This window comes from Trematomus bernacchii, unplaced genomic scaffold (assembly GCF_902827165.1).
Source record: "Trematomus bernacchii unplaced genomic scaffold, fTreBer1.1, whole genome shotgun sequence".
Taxonomy (NCBI): Eukaryota; Metazoa; Chordata; class Actinopteri; order Perciformes; family Nototheniidae; genus Trematomus; species Trematomus bernacchii.
This window is the reverse complement of record NW_022987560.1, coordinates 1,674,822-1,690,755: the sequence shown is the minus strand read 5'-3', so window position 1 is coordinate 1,690,755 and position 15,934 is coordinate 1,674,822. Positions and strand designations below refer to the sequence as shown.

At 41.1% G+C, this 15,934-nt stretch overlaps 2 protein-coding genes across 7 annotated transcripts in view; one reads left to right on the top strand and one right to left on the bottom strand.

Annotated features, from left to right (window-relative positions):
- LOC117477332 (zinc finger protein 208-like) overlaps positions 1–15,934 on the top strand; it is a 416,861-nt gene that overhangs the window by 166,481 nt on the left and 234,446 nt on the right.
- Positions 1–15,934, bottom strand: part of LOC117477343 (zinc finger protein 239-like) — a 124,361-nt gene that overhangs the window by 21,065 nt on the left and 87,362 nt on the right. For 3 of the 6 annotated variants that reach the window (XM_034124029.1, XM_034124028.1, XM_034124031.1), the window contains exon 3: positions 11,774–11,839. In XM_034124029.1, coding sequence (XP_033979920.1) covers positions 11,774–11,839 — 66 coding nt within the window. Of the gene's footprint in view, positions 1–11,166; positions 11,840–13,742; positions 13,753–15,934 lie in introns of those variants that run through there. The other 3 variants (XM_034124030.1, XM_034124032.1, XM_034124037.1) reach the window with 3 other exon arrangements.

Here is a 15,934-nt window from a genome sequence, read left to right as displayed (position 1 = left end):
TGGATGTGGGTGTTCCCGTCTCTGAAGCTGTGGGTGTGGACCTGGCTCGGAGCGGTGTGGATGTGTGTTCTGTGGGTGATGTGTGTTCTCCATGTGTCGCTCCCATGTTGGCTGCTTGTGAGCTGTACAAGGTGTGTGTTTTGGTGACTGCCTTGGGTGTTTTCGGTTCAAACTGTAGTTTTATGTGGGGGGGTGTTACGTGCCGTGTTGTGTTTGTGTGTGTCTCCCTCCCCCTCTCCCCCTGATTGTTAAAACCTCACTTTGTGGCTTCAGCAATCAGTTTCCTCTCTTTTTTCTCTCTCCCGGTTATTTCATATTTTGCCACTTCCCTTTGTACCTCTAGTCCAGGAGATTTCACTAGGTGGACAACATTGCCTCTGTCCTTAGTGGGAAGAATTCATATAATTAAGATGAGTATATTGCCAAAATGTCTATATCTTTTTCAATCAATCCCGCTAGCAATCCATTGTTCTCTAAAATAAGAAAGCTACTTTCTAAATGTATTTGGAATAACAGGAAGCCGAGACTCTCAGTCACTACTGGGCAGCACAATTGAGGGCTAAAATGTTTTGGTTTTCAAGAGGAGTTGATTTGCCGTGGTTAAGATTTGAGTTTGATGCTGGATAGCTTTCTATACTCTGCTCCTTCTGAAAATCTAAAGAAAAAAACAATGAATCCGTTTGTGAAAAATAAAATGTTTGTCTGGCATGAAGCACATAAATATAGAGGGGACTCCCCAATAGCCGCTTTCACACCGCAGGACTTTTCCCCGTACTTTTCCCGTTTTGTTCCGTTAGTACCGCTTATGTCGCGTTCACACCGCAAAGACTATTTAATGCCGGGAACTTTTACCCCTATTTTTAGAGCCTGCTAGAGAGGTGGTACTAACCTGGGGAGAAAAAAGTACCAATTTCTATTGGCTGGGCGAATTGCAAACCACGCCCCGTATAACTCTGAAAACTTTTTTGAAGCCGCCATCTTGTATTTGCTGGCAGTAGCATTATTAGCATTAGCCCCGCGCACCAACGGAGAGAGACTAACTTATGGCAACACAAAAAAAACATGGGAGCGGTGGAGATGAGGAGGTGTCGGCGTTCTGGCGATTTACTCGGAAGGCTTCAGTAGAAGCTGCTAGGAGTCCCAGCAGCTTCTACTGAAGCCAGTCCCCAACTCCGGGGACTTCCGGCCGGGGACTTCGGGTGGCAGTATACACCGTGAAGTGGTTTGCGGCCTGCCAGTAAACCCAAAGCAGAAGAAGACGAAGTGACGTCAGCGGCTCATTTTTATTTTTATTTTTTATTTATTTAACCTTTATTTAACCAGATAAAAACATTGACATAAAATCTCATTTTCAATGCTGACCTGGACAAGAAGGCAGCAACGTTACACATAACACATAACACAAACATATAAAATACAGAGAACATAACTAAGAAAACAAAAGACGAAAAAGCAGTCACTACATTGTGCACATTAGGACAGTAATGGCGCATTTCCACGATGGCGCGGAGCGCGGTTTAAGCGTGCCGTGTCGTGCCCGTTTTTGGTTGCGCTTCCACTAGGCCTAGTTACGGCCCGGCCCGGGGCCACTTTTTCACCTCTTTTCTGGCCCGACAAAATTGTGGTTCTATCGGGACCAACAAACAGGGCTGAGTCGGGCTGAGTATGCTAAACTAGAGAGAGGATCGCTGGCAAGGGGGCAACAACTACAACAAGATGGACATATTTGACCGTGATTTAATTGTAATACACGTTTCAAAATGATGCCGAAGTAACAACATACTGATACCGGTTAGTAAAAACCATGAATTAATGCTTTGTCAAGTTTGCAGACAGACGGCAGGCGAAAAACCTTTTAAAATGCGTGTTTTCTAGATGGAGATTGGCTAAGCTAACGCAGTATATGCTCCGACCGTCCACACTCACAACAACGGCCTATACAGACATAAATAAAGCAGCGACTGTATTCACCATGACACAGGCAGTCTGTGGTGTGTACTTGTTTAACTATTGTCGAGTTTCTGAACATATATAAGGAGCTGTGAGCTCTGAGTGCTAACAGCTAACGGCTGTGTTGTTTTTCTGGGGTTCTCATTGAAGATGACGTCACGGCTCCGCCTACACTGCGTTACTATAGTAACTACCCCAGTTCCTAAACTGTAATGGAAGCGCAGCATGAAGTGAGCCGGCCCTGTTAAGGCCCAACGCGGCCAAGCAGTACTGAGCGTGGCCGAGGCCGACCGTGTGGTGGAAATGCGCCATAAGAAAAGTGCACTACTTGTTACTGCAAGAGCAGCTGGTGGTGAGGACTTCAGACAACTTCAATTTAAAACATGATATAGAGACAAGTGCCCTCAGTTTAAGGCGTGATTGAAGGTCATTCCAAGACCAAGGACCATAATAAGAAAGCCTCAGTCCGTACAGTAGGTACCTGGAACCGTATCCAGGCACTGGATCTGAGGTTGTAAGAGTCACACACTGGGGCAAATCTGACACATATGTGGAGTGGAAGCTTACCTAAAATGGCTTTATACATTAATAAAAACCAGTGCTGCATCCTACGCATAGTAAGTGAGGACCATCCAGTTAGGCTATACAGTGTGCAATGATGAGTCCTATAGGGTGCATTTGATATATATTCATATATACATTTGCGTAATCTTCCCTCGGGGTAAAGTACTGCGGTGTGAACGCGATTGGTACTTAATGCTCTGCGGTTATAAGTGCCGTGGCAATAAGTACGGCAAAGTACGCGGTGTGAAAGCGGCTAATGTTGTCTTGTTTCTCACCTATTTGGGGCAATGAACTCTTCAGCCCGGGTAAAAATGACATGGGCTTCCAAACAGGGTTAAGTAAGGGTATTGTAAGTCTACTGGATTTATATGAGGACAGCAACCTAATGTCGTTTGACGAGCTGAAAACAAAGTATGACGTGCAAGTTTTATATTGGCAAACTTAAACAACTTGTTGCAACAACCTCCTATATCCATACTAGAGATACTGTCTATAAAAAACTGTATCAGCAAAGGGCTGGTTACTCAATTTTATAACATAATGGTTGCAAACCATAAAGACAACTCCGAGGATGATTGGGGTCAACTTTGGTCAAAGGCACAAACACAAACTATTAATACACGTCTTAGATCAGACGTGTCAAACTCAAGGCCCGCGGGCCAAATGTGGCCCGCCACGTCATTTTATGTGGCCCGCGAGAGCTTAAAAGGTCTGATTGTCTAAAAATAAATAAGTCAAATGCGTGCAGTGACCAAAAACTAAATTTCCCACAATACATGCCGATTATGTTACCCGCGCAGTGACGGCATCCCGCTACTAGACTGCAGTGTTTCCACATCGATGCGATTTTCCCAACAAGTGGAATTGAGAAATACAAATAATGATCCCAAAATGTCTAGGAAGAGAAAAATTGATGCAGATGGAAGGGTGTTTCAAGAAAGATGGGAAGGCGAATACATGTTTGTGCTTCAAGGAGAAAAACCGGTATGTCTTTTGTGTTATGAGGCGGTGGCGGTTGTCAAAGAGTACAATCTACGTCGGCATTTTGAGACCAAACACGTATGCCAAAATTAGCCATCAAGAAAAACAACAAATTGCCCAAGAATTAAAAGGCAAACTGCGATCGCAGCAGAATGTGTTCGCGAAAGCCACAACCAAAAACAACGCGGCAGTGAAAGCTAGCTTTGTTGTAGCTGAAGAAATCGCCCGTGCTTCAAAGTCTTTTTCAGAGGGAGCGTTTTTGAAGCAGTGCATGCTGAAGGTCTGTGAGCAGGTGTGTCCCGACCAGATACAGACTTTTAAAAATGTCAGTTTATCAAGAAACACTATCGCGGACCGAGTTAAGGAACTAGCAGGAAACCTGGCAACACAGCTGGCCGAAGAGATACGCAGCTACATAGCTTTTTCATTAGCTGTTGATGAAAGCACAGACACCACGGATACAGCGCAGCTATCTATTTTTATTAGAGGCGTGAAGTCGGACCTCTCTGTCACTGAGGAGCTGTTGGATGTGGCTGCCATGCATGGGACCACAACGGGACGGGACATTTTTGATGCGGTGGAGAAGTCCGTCAGTAAAAACGCATTGCCCTGGGAAAACTTGGTGGGATTAACTACAGACCTGCAATGTGTGGAAGAAAAGTGGGCTTGGTTGGACTAATCACACGCCTCTGATAACGTATCATTGCATTATCCATCAAGAAGCTTTGTGCGGGAAGGTGCTGGGGATGGATGATATAGTGACCACGGTCATGAAGACAGTGAACTTCATTCGGGCGCGTGGCCTGAATCATCGTCAGTTCCAGCTGTTCTTGCAGGAGATGGGCTCGGAGCACGGAGACGTGCCGTACCATACAGAAGTAAGGTGGCTGAGTAGGAGCAAAGTCCTCAAACGATTTTTTGAGCTTAGGGAAGACATTGCTCTTTTCATGCAGAGTAAAGGAAAACCCTTGTCTGAACTGTCAGATCCAAACTGGCTGTGCGACTTTGCTATGTTGTGTGACATAACCGAGCATCTCGCCCAACTGAATCCGAAGCTGCAGGGACGCAAACAAGTCATCACGCAGATGTCCGACACGATCACGGCTTTCCAGCGTAAACTTGACCTATGGATGTGCCAAGTGAAACAGGACAATCTTGCCCACTTTCCTGTTTGTCAGAGCATCTCAGCCTCATGTCCCGGTACTTTCTCATGTGCTCAGTTAGCTACCAAACTGAGCCTGTTGATGAATGAGTTTGATCTGCGCTTCTCTGACTTCAGAGCACAGCACTCTGGATTTGCCATCTTTGCTAGTCCTTTCACCACCGACGTGTGCACTGCACCCCAACACCTTCAGATGGAGTTAATAGAGCTTCAAAGCGATAGTGGCCTGAGAGCAAAGTTCCAGGATGCTACAATCCAGGACTTTTACCGTCTACTGCCCCCTGCTTTCATGCCACAGCTTCGACTTCATGTTGCCTGTGTTCTGTCTATGTTTGGGAGCACCTATCTGTGCGAACAGATGTTTTCAATAATGAATCTAAACAAAAACAAGCACAGATCACGCATCACTGACGACAACCTCCACGCTGTTCTACGGATTGCTACAGCACAGGACCTAAAACCAGACATTGACACACTGGCCACGGAAAAACGGTGTCAGACATCTGGTCAGAAAACACATTGGTAAGCATTTGAAAAAACCTAATAAAATATAATAAAATGCAATTCAACCAAGAAGAAGAATAGTTAAACTACAGGTGCGTTCACACCGGAGTACTTTGGTGTACTTTTCCCACAATAGTTCATCAGAACTACGATATATTTGCGTTCACACCAAAAAGCCCCAGGAACTAAAGTAGCTCAATTTAGTTCGTCCGACCCGCTTTTCAGTCCCTGCTAGAGAGCAGGGACTGTCGTGGGAGAAAGTAGTTTGTACGTCTGATTGGCTGTGCGGAATGCAAACCACGCCCGTTTGACTCTGAATTTTTTGTTGTAAGCGGCCATTGTATTTGCTTGCTTCGGACAGCACACCCGAAGAGATTCCTTTTGTGAAAGCAGTTATTATAGCAACACTAAATAAATCAATTGGAGCGGTGGAGTGATGAGGATGTGTCTGCGCTTCTGGCAATTTACTCGGAGGACGCGAAGCGCCGCATTCAGAAGCTTCTACTGAATGCAGTTTCTGTGGCTCTGCAAAGTTAGCAGACCTGGCAAAGTCATGTCGGGACGACTACCAAGGTAAAATAAAATACATGCACTGCACTGTTTTAATCTGCATAATACTGGTCTTAAATGTACTTTTATTTGCTCAGTAGATCGAGCTAGCCATGCTAGAACTTGCTAACGTTAGGTCCAAGCTGGCTAACAACATCTAGCTAGCTAGCTATTCTCAGCCATGCCCGCTATGAACACGTTTTGACTTGTGAATAAGTGTGCAATGTTCTGTAATTTGTTTCACTAACTCATGGCACTAATCGTGTGTTTCAGGCGAGGTGTTTCTCTCAGGATTAGAAACTAGTTTTCCCCTCCGGGATAAAACGATAATATAACGTTAGCAATTAGCATGCTAGCTGGACATAATGCTACCTCTAACAATACATTAGTTGCTATAATTTCAAGTAATTTGCAACATTCATTCTACATGTTAATGGTAAAAGCTTAAACAGTTGATTACCTGCATGCCACAAAGACTGATGTTCTAATATTTTTGCACATTTAAGTAGAAATGTAATTGAAATTCTATTTATTTTTCCTTTTTTTTATTGATTGTTATAATTGTACTCAGCCATGTTATGTTAGATGTCAATCCACTTACACTGTAACTACTCTGGCCTTGAAAGAAGAAGAAGGTGATATAACTATTAATAAGTAAAAGTAAATCGAAATATGTATTGCATCACCGCTGCTTAGAGTTCATGCATAAGTCATTTGCTTGATAATGAATTGATGCATTGTAGCAATAATTGTAGTCAATATCAAAGAGAGATGTAATTTCGATATTTCAGTCCAAGCTTGATTGGCCCAGCTACCTCAGTATATGTGATGTATAAATAAAAGGATTACATGAAAACGGTTTGATCTTCTATCTCAGAGTAAACTGGACTATTAATCAACATTTTGCCTCGTTGTTGCGATTAAACTGATCTTTTATCTTGCATATTTCACTTTAGGAAAGTGGGCACGCGATGACAGCTTCCTTGACACCATCATGGCGATGGACCGCCGTGCCATGGTCAGCAAGGAGAATGAGGACCTGCGTGCCAAGGAGATGCACGACGAACGGCTGCTGCATTCACACAAGGCCCAGGAATCGAGGTGGAGCAACAAAATACCTTTCTGGCTGGGCTTCTGGCAGTGCTAAGCGAGCTGATTAAATCCAACAGGCCTTCAATACAAAAATTAAGAAAAACTTGTTGTTGATAAACTGTACAATGACTTGTTGGGAGGCATGTGGTGCAGTGGTCTGATGCGTTGGTGTTCGGATCAGGGGAGCACAGGTTCAAACCCCACTGCAGTCAGGATGTCGTTGTGTCCCTGGGCAAGACACTTCACCCCAAATTGCCTACACCTGGGACAGTTAATTTAGTATTATTGTGATTATATATATGCCACTGTTATTAATACTGACACCTAACTTTGCACTAAGGTGTGTCTGCTGCTGAGCCTACCTATTGTTATTATATATATATATATATATATATATATATATATTGCCAGTTATTATATTGTTTTGATACTGACACTTATTGATCTGCTGCTGATAAATAAAAGAGAACCTACATGCACAGCACTAGCATCATGACTGTCTTTGTTTAAACCAGCAGCAGTGCAGCGGTACACAGACTAACCTGTGTGTGTGTAACGTAGTTCTTCAGGTGTGCATGCTTAACATGTATGTTAACATGTATGTCAGGGTTCCTGCAGGTTTCGCCAACTCAAATTTAAGACTTTTTAAGACCTTTTTAAGACCACTTCGAATAGAATTTAAGACCTATTTCACGGCAAGAAAGTATGAAGGAAAATTGCTATGAAAGAAGAAATACGTCCCATAATTACTTACAAATCAAATGTATTCATGTTCAACATAAGAACAATGACTGAACATAACAGCATAACAGTACAGAACTGTGTTAGCCAAAAAGTGTGTATGTGTCTCTGTGTGTGCTTGTGTGTGTGTTAGGGCTGTGCAATTAATCGTATTTTAATCGCAATTACGATTTTGGCCTGCCACAATTACAAAAACATAATCGAAAAAACCTATTATTTAGCTTTGCTAGGTTGTGACAGTGCACTACAACATATTTGATCTAATTAATTTTAGTCTAATTTATTTTTATTTATCATATTTATATATGTTTAGTAGCTTGTGGAAGTGCGCTCCAAAATATTTGTTGATCTTGTTTATTGGTATTTATTATTTTGATATTATTTATTTAAATATATCATTTATTTAATTTATTTTTGTATTGGTTTTTCAGTTGAATTATACGTTCAGGGTAATCAACAGTTAAAAAGATACTGTTCAAATTATTATTTGTTTTGAAGTTCAATAAATGGATGTTTTCAAAGTCAATGAATAATCTTATTTAATAATCGTGATATCAATTATTGACCTAAATAATCGTGATTATGATTTTTGCCATAATCGAGCAGCCCTAGTGTGTGTGTGTGTGTGTGTGTGTGTGTGTGTGTGTGTGTGTGTGTGTGTGAGAGAGAGAGAGTAACAAGAGCTATATTCAGAGCTCTGCTGCCTTGGCTACAATCTTTCATCGTTGCTGTTGTATGATTGGTGTTTAACTACGGTATTTAGCGTATACACTACAGCACCTCCGCTTTTAGGGTTGACGTCGAAGACCCAAACGTCGCCCGGAGGTCCAACGGTGTTGTTGCGGGAGCTGCTGCACTAGCTAACGCTGCACTAGCTAACGCTACATTAGCCAAACAAACGCTAATTTATTTTGCAAAAGGTGCAGCAGGCTTCAAACACGTTCCCCTCCACTGGTTTCAACCAAGCACTAAATTCGATGTTTTCCAACCAAATACGGTTGAACTTACACTTCCCCATATTTATTTGTAAGTAGATTCGAAGAGACATGAGTTTCTGACTGCCGCTTGCTGAAGCTTGGTTGCTAGGTTACTAGCTGGGTGTTCTCCGTTAAGGGGCCGGGGGAAACAGAGTTAGTGATTACTGGTTCCATGTTGATTTATTTCAATACAAATTGTTGGGGGGAACTGAAAGGCTATTACCGTTACTTTGCAGCCCGGACATTTCCCCCAAAACACATTTTAGACGCGATCACAACACAGAAGTACCTTTCAAATCCCATCATTTTTAAGACCTTCTAAATCATATTTAAGACCTTTCTTATTTTTTTGGTCATATTTAAGACCTTTTTAAGGCCTTACATTCAGATTATCAAATTTAAGACTTTTTAAGACTTTTTAAGACCCCGCGGGAACCCTGGTATGTATACAAAAGTTTTTAAAGAGCTTTCAACCTCATCCCATTGTCTTTAACACACATTTAACATAATATACTCATTAATATACAAATATACAGTATGAGTACTGTTTTGATACTGACATTTAATCTTTGCACTAAGGTGTGTCTGCACTATTGTAATTGTGTCTGTTGACTGGTAAATAAAAGAGAGAACCAAATGCACTGTACAAAAGATCAGCTTTATTGTCAATTTACAATTTCCATGCTGTTCAGATGCCTCTCCACAACGTTGCTTCCAGGCGAATACAGAGGAGTTGAAAAGAGCCCTTGGACATTCGGAAATCTTCGATCCACTGCACACGTTGGCACCACCTCCCACCAGGCCGACGTTCTATTGTTCACCCAGAGTTCCGTAGTATTCGCATATCTGGAACACATACAAAGACACAAATTAGCCCTACATAACTCCATAAATCCTACATTAGATAGTATTAATGTGATTTAATGAACGTACCATTGCTGTTCTTTGGGCGTGATAACGGCCATCATCCTCGGCTGTCCAACGGCGAAACATGTCCATAGCGTGTGCTTTCGTCGTCCAATCCTTTTGTTAAGGCTTCCTTAACCGCCTTCGCCTCCGACTGAGCATTTCTATTGCATTTGAATGGTCGATCTGTATTTGTATTTGTGGCTGAGTTATTGGCTTAAATAACTCCGTTACGAAGCTGTATAACACGACCACCAAAACGTCAACTCCATACCGTGTCTGAGGTCGGAAGGTAAACAGAAGCATCCAGCGGAAGCGGAAGTTTTTTTTCTTCTTCTCTCGGTTTTTTTGGCGAATTGCAACTTTAAGGTGCATACCACCACCTACTGTACTCGCCGTGAAGTTGTTTGCGGCCTGCCAGTAAACCCAAAGCAGAAGAAGAAGAAGTGACGTCAGCGGCTCATTTGCCTAATCCACCCCAGGAACTCATTTTGGTGTGAACGCGATCTGCTTTAGTTCATCAGAACTAAAGGAGCTCTCATGAACTAAAGTTCTCATGAACTACTGTGGGAAAAGTACTTGGTGTGAACGCCCCTATTGTGCAATGTAATGATTGTGCTTGCATTTTGTTTTGTGTTTGTTATTTTCAGAACATGATCAATGGATGAGGATGGTGGAGAGGGGATCCACGTGGTGTGTTCAAGGACAGGCAGCATCTCCTCATCAAAAACTAACCTAAAAACTTGACCAATATAGTTGTGGACTGAGACAACCCTTATTTTGTTATTTTGAGTTTATTACATATACTACTTTATATGTGTAGCAATGTATTTAGTGTTTGCAGGTTTTATGTGTTTATGCAGACACATGTTTACTGTAATAAAACCATCTCTCATTAGTTGGATGTATACCCCCTGCAAGGCTGTGTGCAGCCATTTGTTTTTGTAAAATGCTACATCTGTCACACATGTTCTTAGCAGCTCACAATTGTTGGTTTTACAGTTATTTGTTATTTCAAGTTTTGAACAAAGTTAATGTCATAACTTGTGTTTTATGTTATTTTTCTTTATTCACTTGGATAGTTTGATCGTTGATTGATGGAGTAATGTGGGTTTCATAACCTGACAAATTAAAAGGATTTATGTTATAATAACAGAGCAACAAGCAAACATATTTTTTACATCTATGCAAATATATATGTAATATTTGTAACTTGAATAAGTAATAAATTCAGAGTTATTTAACATTAAGGAGTAGTTACATTTATTTTACATTGCATTTAGTTACATTTATAAGTTACATCTGGCCCTTTGAGGGCAATGATTATGCTGGTGTGGCCCTCGGTGAAAATGAGTTTGACACCCCTGTCTTAGATTAATACAATATAATTGGATAATGAGAACTTACATCACCCTTGTGATGTTTAACAAGTTTAACCCTGACATTCCTGATCTATGTTATAAATGCAAGATCCATCAAGTTACCCTGTATCATTGCTTGAGGGATTGTGTCGAGGTTCAAAGATTGTGGACTTCGGTGACAAGATATATTTCCCAAATAACCTCGTTGCGAACCCCTTTAAGGCCTAAACTTTGTATTTTAAGCATTTATCCAGAAGACTGTTTACTATTGGTTAGGGAAAGAAAAATGGTTAACCTATGCCTTCTACAAGCCAGGCTCTCAATTGCTTTGTGTTGGGAAAATGTTGGTTGCCCCTCCCTGGGCCACAGGTTAAACAATTTAACTTTGAGTCTGGCTCTTGAGAAACTCACATATATACTAAGGAAGAAAGCTTCTGAATTTTACACCATTTGGGAATTGTTTTTGGAATTTATAAAAAGTGGGGACATTGCAGAAGTGATGGAAGGTTAAAGTGAAAAGACTAAACTACTGTGAGGACATTTTGAATGTGGTTAATCTATTTGGAGAATTGTAAGCTGTACTCTGCTCTGTTTGTGGATCTGCTTTTATTGAATTTGCAAATGTAATTATATTCTTGGTCTGTACTTTAACCTGATGATTCTAGTATCTGCACACTTTTTTATTTGTTTAGCATTATTTTGTAATCTGCCATATGTATAATGTTGGGGAATGTTCGGTTGTGTTTTTGTAATGTGATACATGTAAAAAATCAATACAATTTAAATACAGCAACATTATAATCACAGTCAATACAGTAACATTCTATTCAGAGTAAATATGGCAACGTTCTAACCACAGTAAGTAGTAATGTTCTAATCTATATCTAACCATATTATGCATTAATATTGTATTTTCTAAACAGGTTGTAATCTTTCATTTGGGGATAACAGTGTTAGGAATATATTGTGATGAAGTGCACACTGACCTGAGCTCCAGGGGTCTTTTTGTTCTCCTCCATGCTGCTCTCAGTGCTCCTTCTCCGGCTGTGTCTCTGAAATAATCACAAAACAAGATAACTCAATACAACCGACAGACACCAAAATATAGGTTAATAGCAGAGGCGAGAAGTAACTAAGTACATGTACTCAATTACTGTACTCAAGTACTATTTAGAGGTACTTGTACTTTACTATTGAAAAGGAATCTAACTTCGATACAACCAACGTTAATATCTAGGTCGTCTCCGATTCCGAGCTCCGATGCTGATAAGGCTCCGGAAAACGGCCGTCCTACCACCGTAATCTGCTTAGGGGGGCAGCTGACAGCGTGGCCTCTAACACCAGCTGCCCGTCGCATCACTTATTTCAGGCACTAAAGCGTTGGATGTCCGACCGCCAGGATAGCAAAACAGAGTGTGTAGTGCAGTAGGTGTTGGTGGGCTGGTAGAACCCCAGTGCAGTATCTAAACTGCCCCTGGAGGAAAAACCCTGTGTGGTTGGGAGACTCCCTGGTAATTAGGGCAGCTTCAGGACCCACAATCCCTAACCCCCTCTTTTAACCAGTTATGTCAATTAAAACAATGCAAATGTAATATCAAACACTGATATCACAGCAGTGATATTACCACATCAGCAGAGCACATGTCATATTTCAGCACCAATCAAAACCACATCAACCACAGTAACCAATATGAAACTACAGTTTAACCTTAGCAGGGTTTCTATTTCCCTTAAACAATTTCAAGTCCAAATTAACAACTACTGTCAGCCTTTTCCAAGGAAGGGTGTTCTTACCTTACTCTAAGACCAAGCAGATACCTTCAGAGACCACCAGAGACCAGGAATTGGGTCGACCGGTTTTATTAGGTTTTTAACAAATATAGAGGATTTACAAGATCCAAAAAATAACAAAAGTTTTACAAGGTCAAAGTACAAAAGCAACAGGTTCCCAAGTGAACCCCCCAGAGCCCTAAAAGAGCCCAAGACCCAAAATCAAGCCTCAAAAAAGTCCCCCCAAGCTCCCCTTTTTCTCTTCACTCATCTTTTATAGTCTCTTCCCTCCTCCCTCTCTGCATCAGAGGCCTGTACTACGAAGCCGGTTCAACATAACCTGGATATGTTTGAGTTAGCCGGTTGGCCCAATCCAAAACATACGCGCTCTCGCTAAACGGTCCTACGACGCGGGTTATCAAGTGGATCGCTCAAGCCAGCCGTGTCCTATCTACAGGGTTCGTACACCTTTTCCAAAGTCAAATTCAAGCACTTTTCAAGCATTTTCAAGGTGCATTTTCAAGCTTTTCAAGCATCTTACAGCTGTTGTAAATTACATATTTATATACACATACTTATACTCAAATGATTATTTCCCTACCTCACATTAAATCAGATGTTCTTTATGCTATAAACAACCAAATGTGTGTTTCATAATAGCATTCTACATGAGGATGAAAAATTAAAAATGTTTGAAAAGAAAACTAAGTTTAATATTTCAAAATGTGTGACCCATCTGTACGTAGACTGGGCATCCCATATAACCTGGCTGAGCCAATATAAAACAATCAGCCAAATAACTTTTCAATATATTATTGATTACTATTTTTGAGGTACTTTTAGGTTGGCAGTAAACACAAGTCAGAGGTAAATGGTGTACTTTGACTCCACTACATGTATTTAATACCTTTAGTTACTTTACAGATGTGGATGAATGATGTGAAATATAATCAAGTGTTAAATCAGACTTTAGTTCCACCTGGAGTAAATTCACAAGCTACTCTGTAGTATACAAAGTCATTCAAACTAGCTGCAACTTTACCAGCTTTGATAACACTTTCATGATCAATCATTATAAAACATATCATATACAATTATTAGGGATGCTCCGATCGCCAATTTTGGAGCCGATCGCCGGAATCAGTATCGGCCGATACCGATATCGCTCTCTTTTCCTCTCTCCCCCTCTCTCTCTCTCCTGACAGCCCGTCAGTATCTCCTGCAGCTCACTGATCCAGTAATGAGCGACCCGACAGTGAAGAATAAATATATGTATAACTAGTTTAGCTTGTTCCAGAGGTAGATAAAATAGCTAAGTGTGTTAGGTCTAACTCTTAATGTGTGTTCTGCTCCGCTCACCGGTCCGTCACAGCGGGTGGAGCTGCAGGATTTCTGCTTCACACACACGTTGCATACCGCTATTTTATTGTCATTTTCGGACACTTAAAATACTGCCAGACTAGTGAAGCCATTTTGGCGAGCTTGTTTTGCCGCGCACAGAGAAAAGTGTCATGTATTTTACATGCAACGATAGCCTAATCTAAAATGCTCTACTCTGGCGTACCTTTCGTGTGGTGTGTCGCTCGTCAGCGCAGACTCTTGCATCGTTATTGTTGCACACTTTGCATGAGGCTACTCTTGGGCTTCGCTTGACCCTCGTCTTAGCCATGGCTTGTATTTGTCTTCTGCTAGCCAACGCTCGTTGAAACGGCAACCTCCTGGCATACTGTCATCTATCACTCATCAGAATGCCCAGGTCACACACGTAACAAAAACACTTGCCGGTCACGCGCATTGCGCGGGAAGGCCGGAGCGGAGCTGTTTTATGTAAAAGCGAAGCAATTAAGCGCGCTCCGACTTCTTTATTTTCTTTTAATCTAAAAAGCGAAGTAAAGCATTTACAATTTCAAGCACTTTATCCCAAATTCAAGCACCATTCCCAAAGTTCAAGCACTTTTCAAACCTTGAAAACACCTCGTACAATTTCAAGCATTTTCAAGGATTTCCAGCACCCGTACGCACCCTGTATCTAGTTAGGTGCGCGTTCACATGAAAGGGGGGGTATTTGGAGCATTCGACCAATCTCAAACATGGACAAGCGTACTGACAGCGCAGCGTCATACTTCCTGAATGAAAAGTCAACTATAATATTAGACAAATATGAAGACGTTAAACTTTAAACATCCATGACTTAAACACTTTATCCAGGATAGCCACATAGCTGCACCTGCAAGGTGAATACAGCTGGTAAAAGAAAAAGCGTTTGAATGCGTACATTAACAGGTTTATGATATCACTGCCCCGTCTAAGACACGAGTGGACCTGACTTTAATTACATTTGACTCTAGTGTTTCGTCAACTTAATGTGTTACTTAAAATAATACTTCTGCATACAGTATGTGACACTGTGAGTGTTGCACGGCCAGATACGGCTCAAGAAGCTGACTCAGATAAGGAAATATATGATACATTATGATATGATATGAATGATAATGGGACACATCGACGTCTGCACTCACAGTGCCCGCTAAAAAGAGAACCAGCGTCGTAGGACCGGAAACCCAGAGTTTTCCCTGAAGTTAGCTAGCTAAGCGGAAATCCGGCTTCGTCGTACAGGCCTCAGGTGGTTTCCCCTTTTCTATCTTTGAGTGAGAAGGAGGTCACATAGGTTCAATTCTTACTTAATCTTAGTTAAAATTAAACAAATGAAGACTATAGTAATGATATGCAATTTTAAGAAAAGCGAATATGAAAATTTTTATAAAAGCAAAACACATTTCAATGTCATGTTTAGAATTAAGAATTCAATTTAAAATGTGCACATTTAATTTATTAACAGAAACAAACTTAACAAAACTGTCTCCATTGTCTCTAAGATGTTTTGCTCCTGGATGTTGGACCTAAAATCATCAAGTCTGTACACAGTTCGCTCTCATCCTGTGTGCATTGTTCTCCTCAATCGTAGAAACCGTTGTCAAGGTGTCAAAAACCACAACGCCTTCCTAGAATTGTGGTTGGAACTTTTATGCTTTGCCTGCCCCTTCTAAAATGCATAATGTGCATAGGTCAAGAGTTCAGGATGTTCTGTCTAGTTTCACATGTCTGTTAAGACATTAATGAGACATACATCCTTTCCATCAAACCAAATTATAGCCAATTTAGCATTTTTTGTTAGGAGAGGTCTGTCACGGCCACTTGAACAGCAGATCTGTCAACACTATTTCCATTGAATGATACGTTGTACTTTTACTCCACTACAATTCAGAGGTAAATGGTGTACTTTCACTTCACTACATGTACCTTTAGTTACTTTACAGATGTGGATGAATGATGTGAAATATCAGACTTTAGTTACACCTGGAGTAAATTCACAAGCT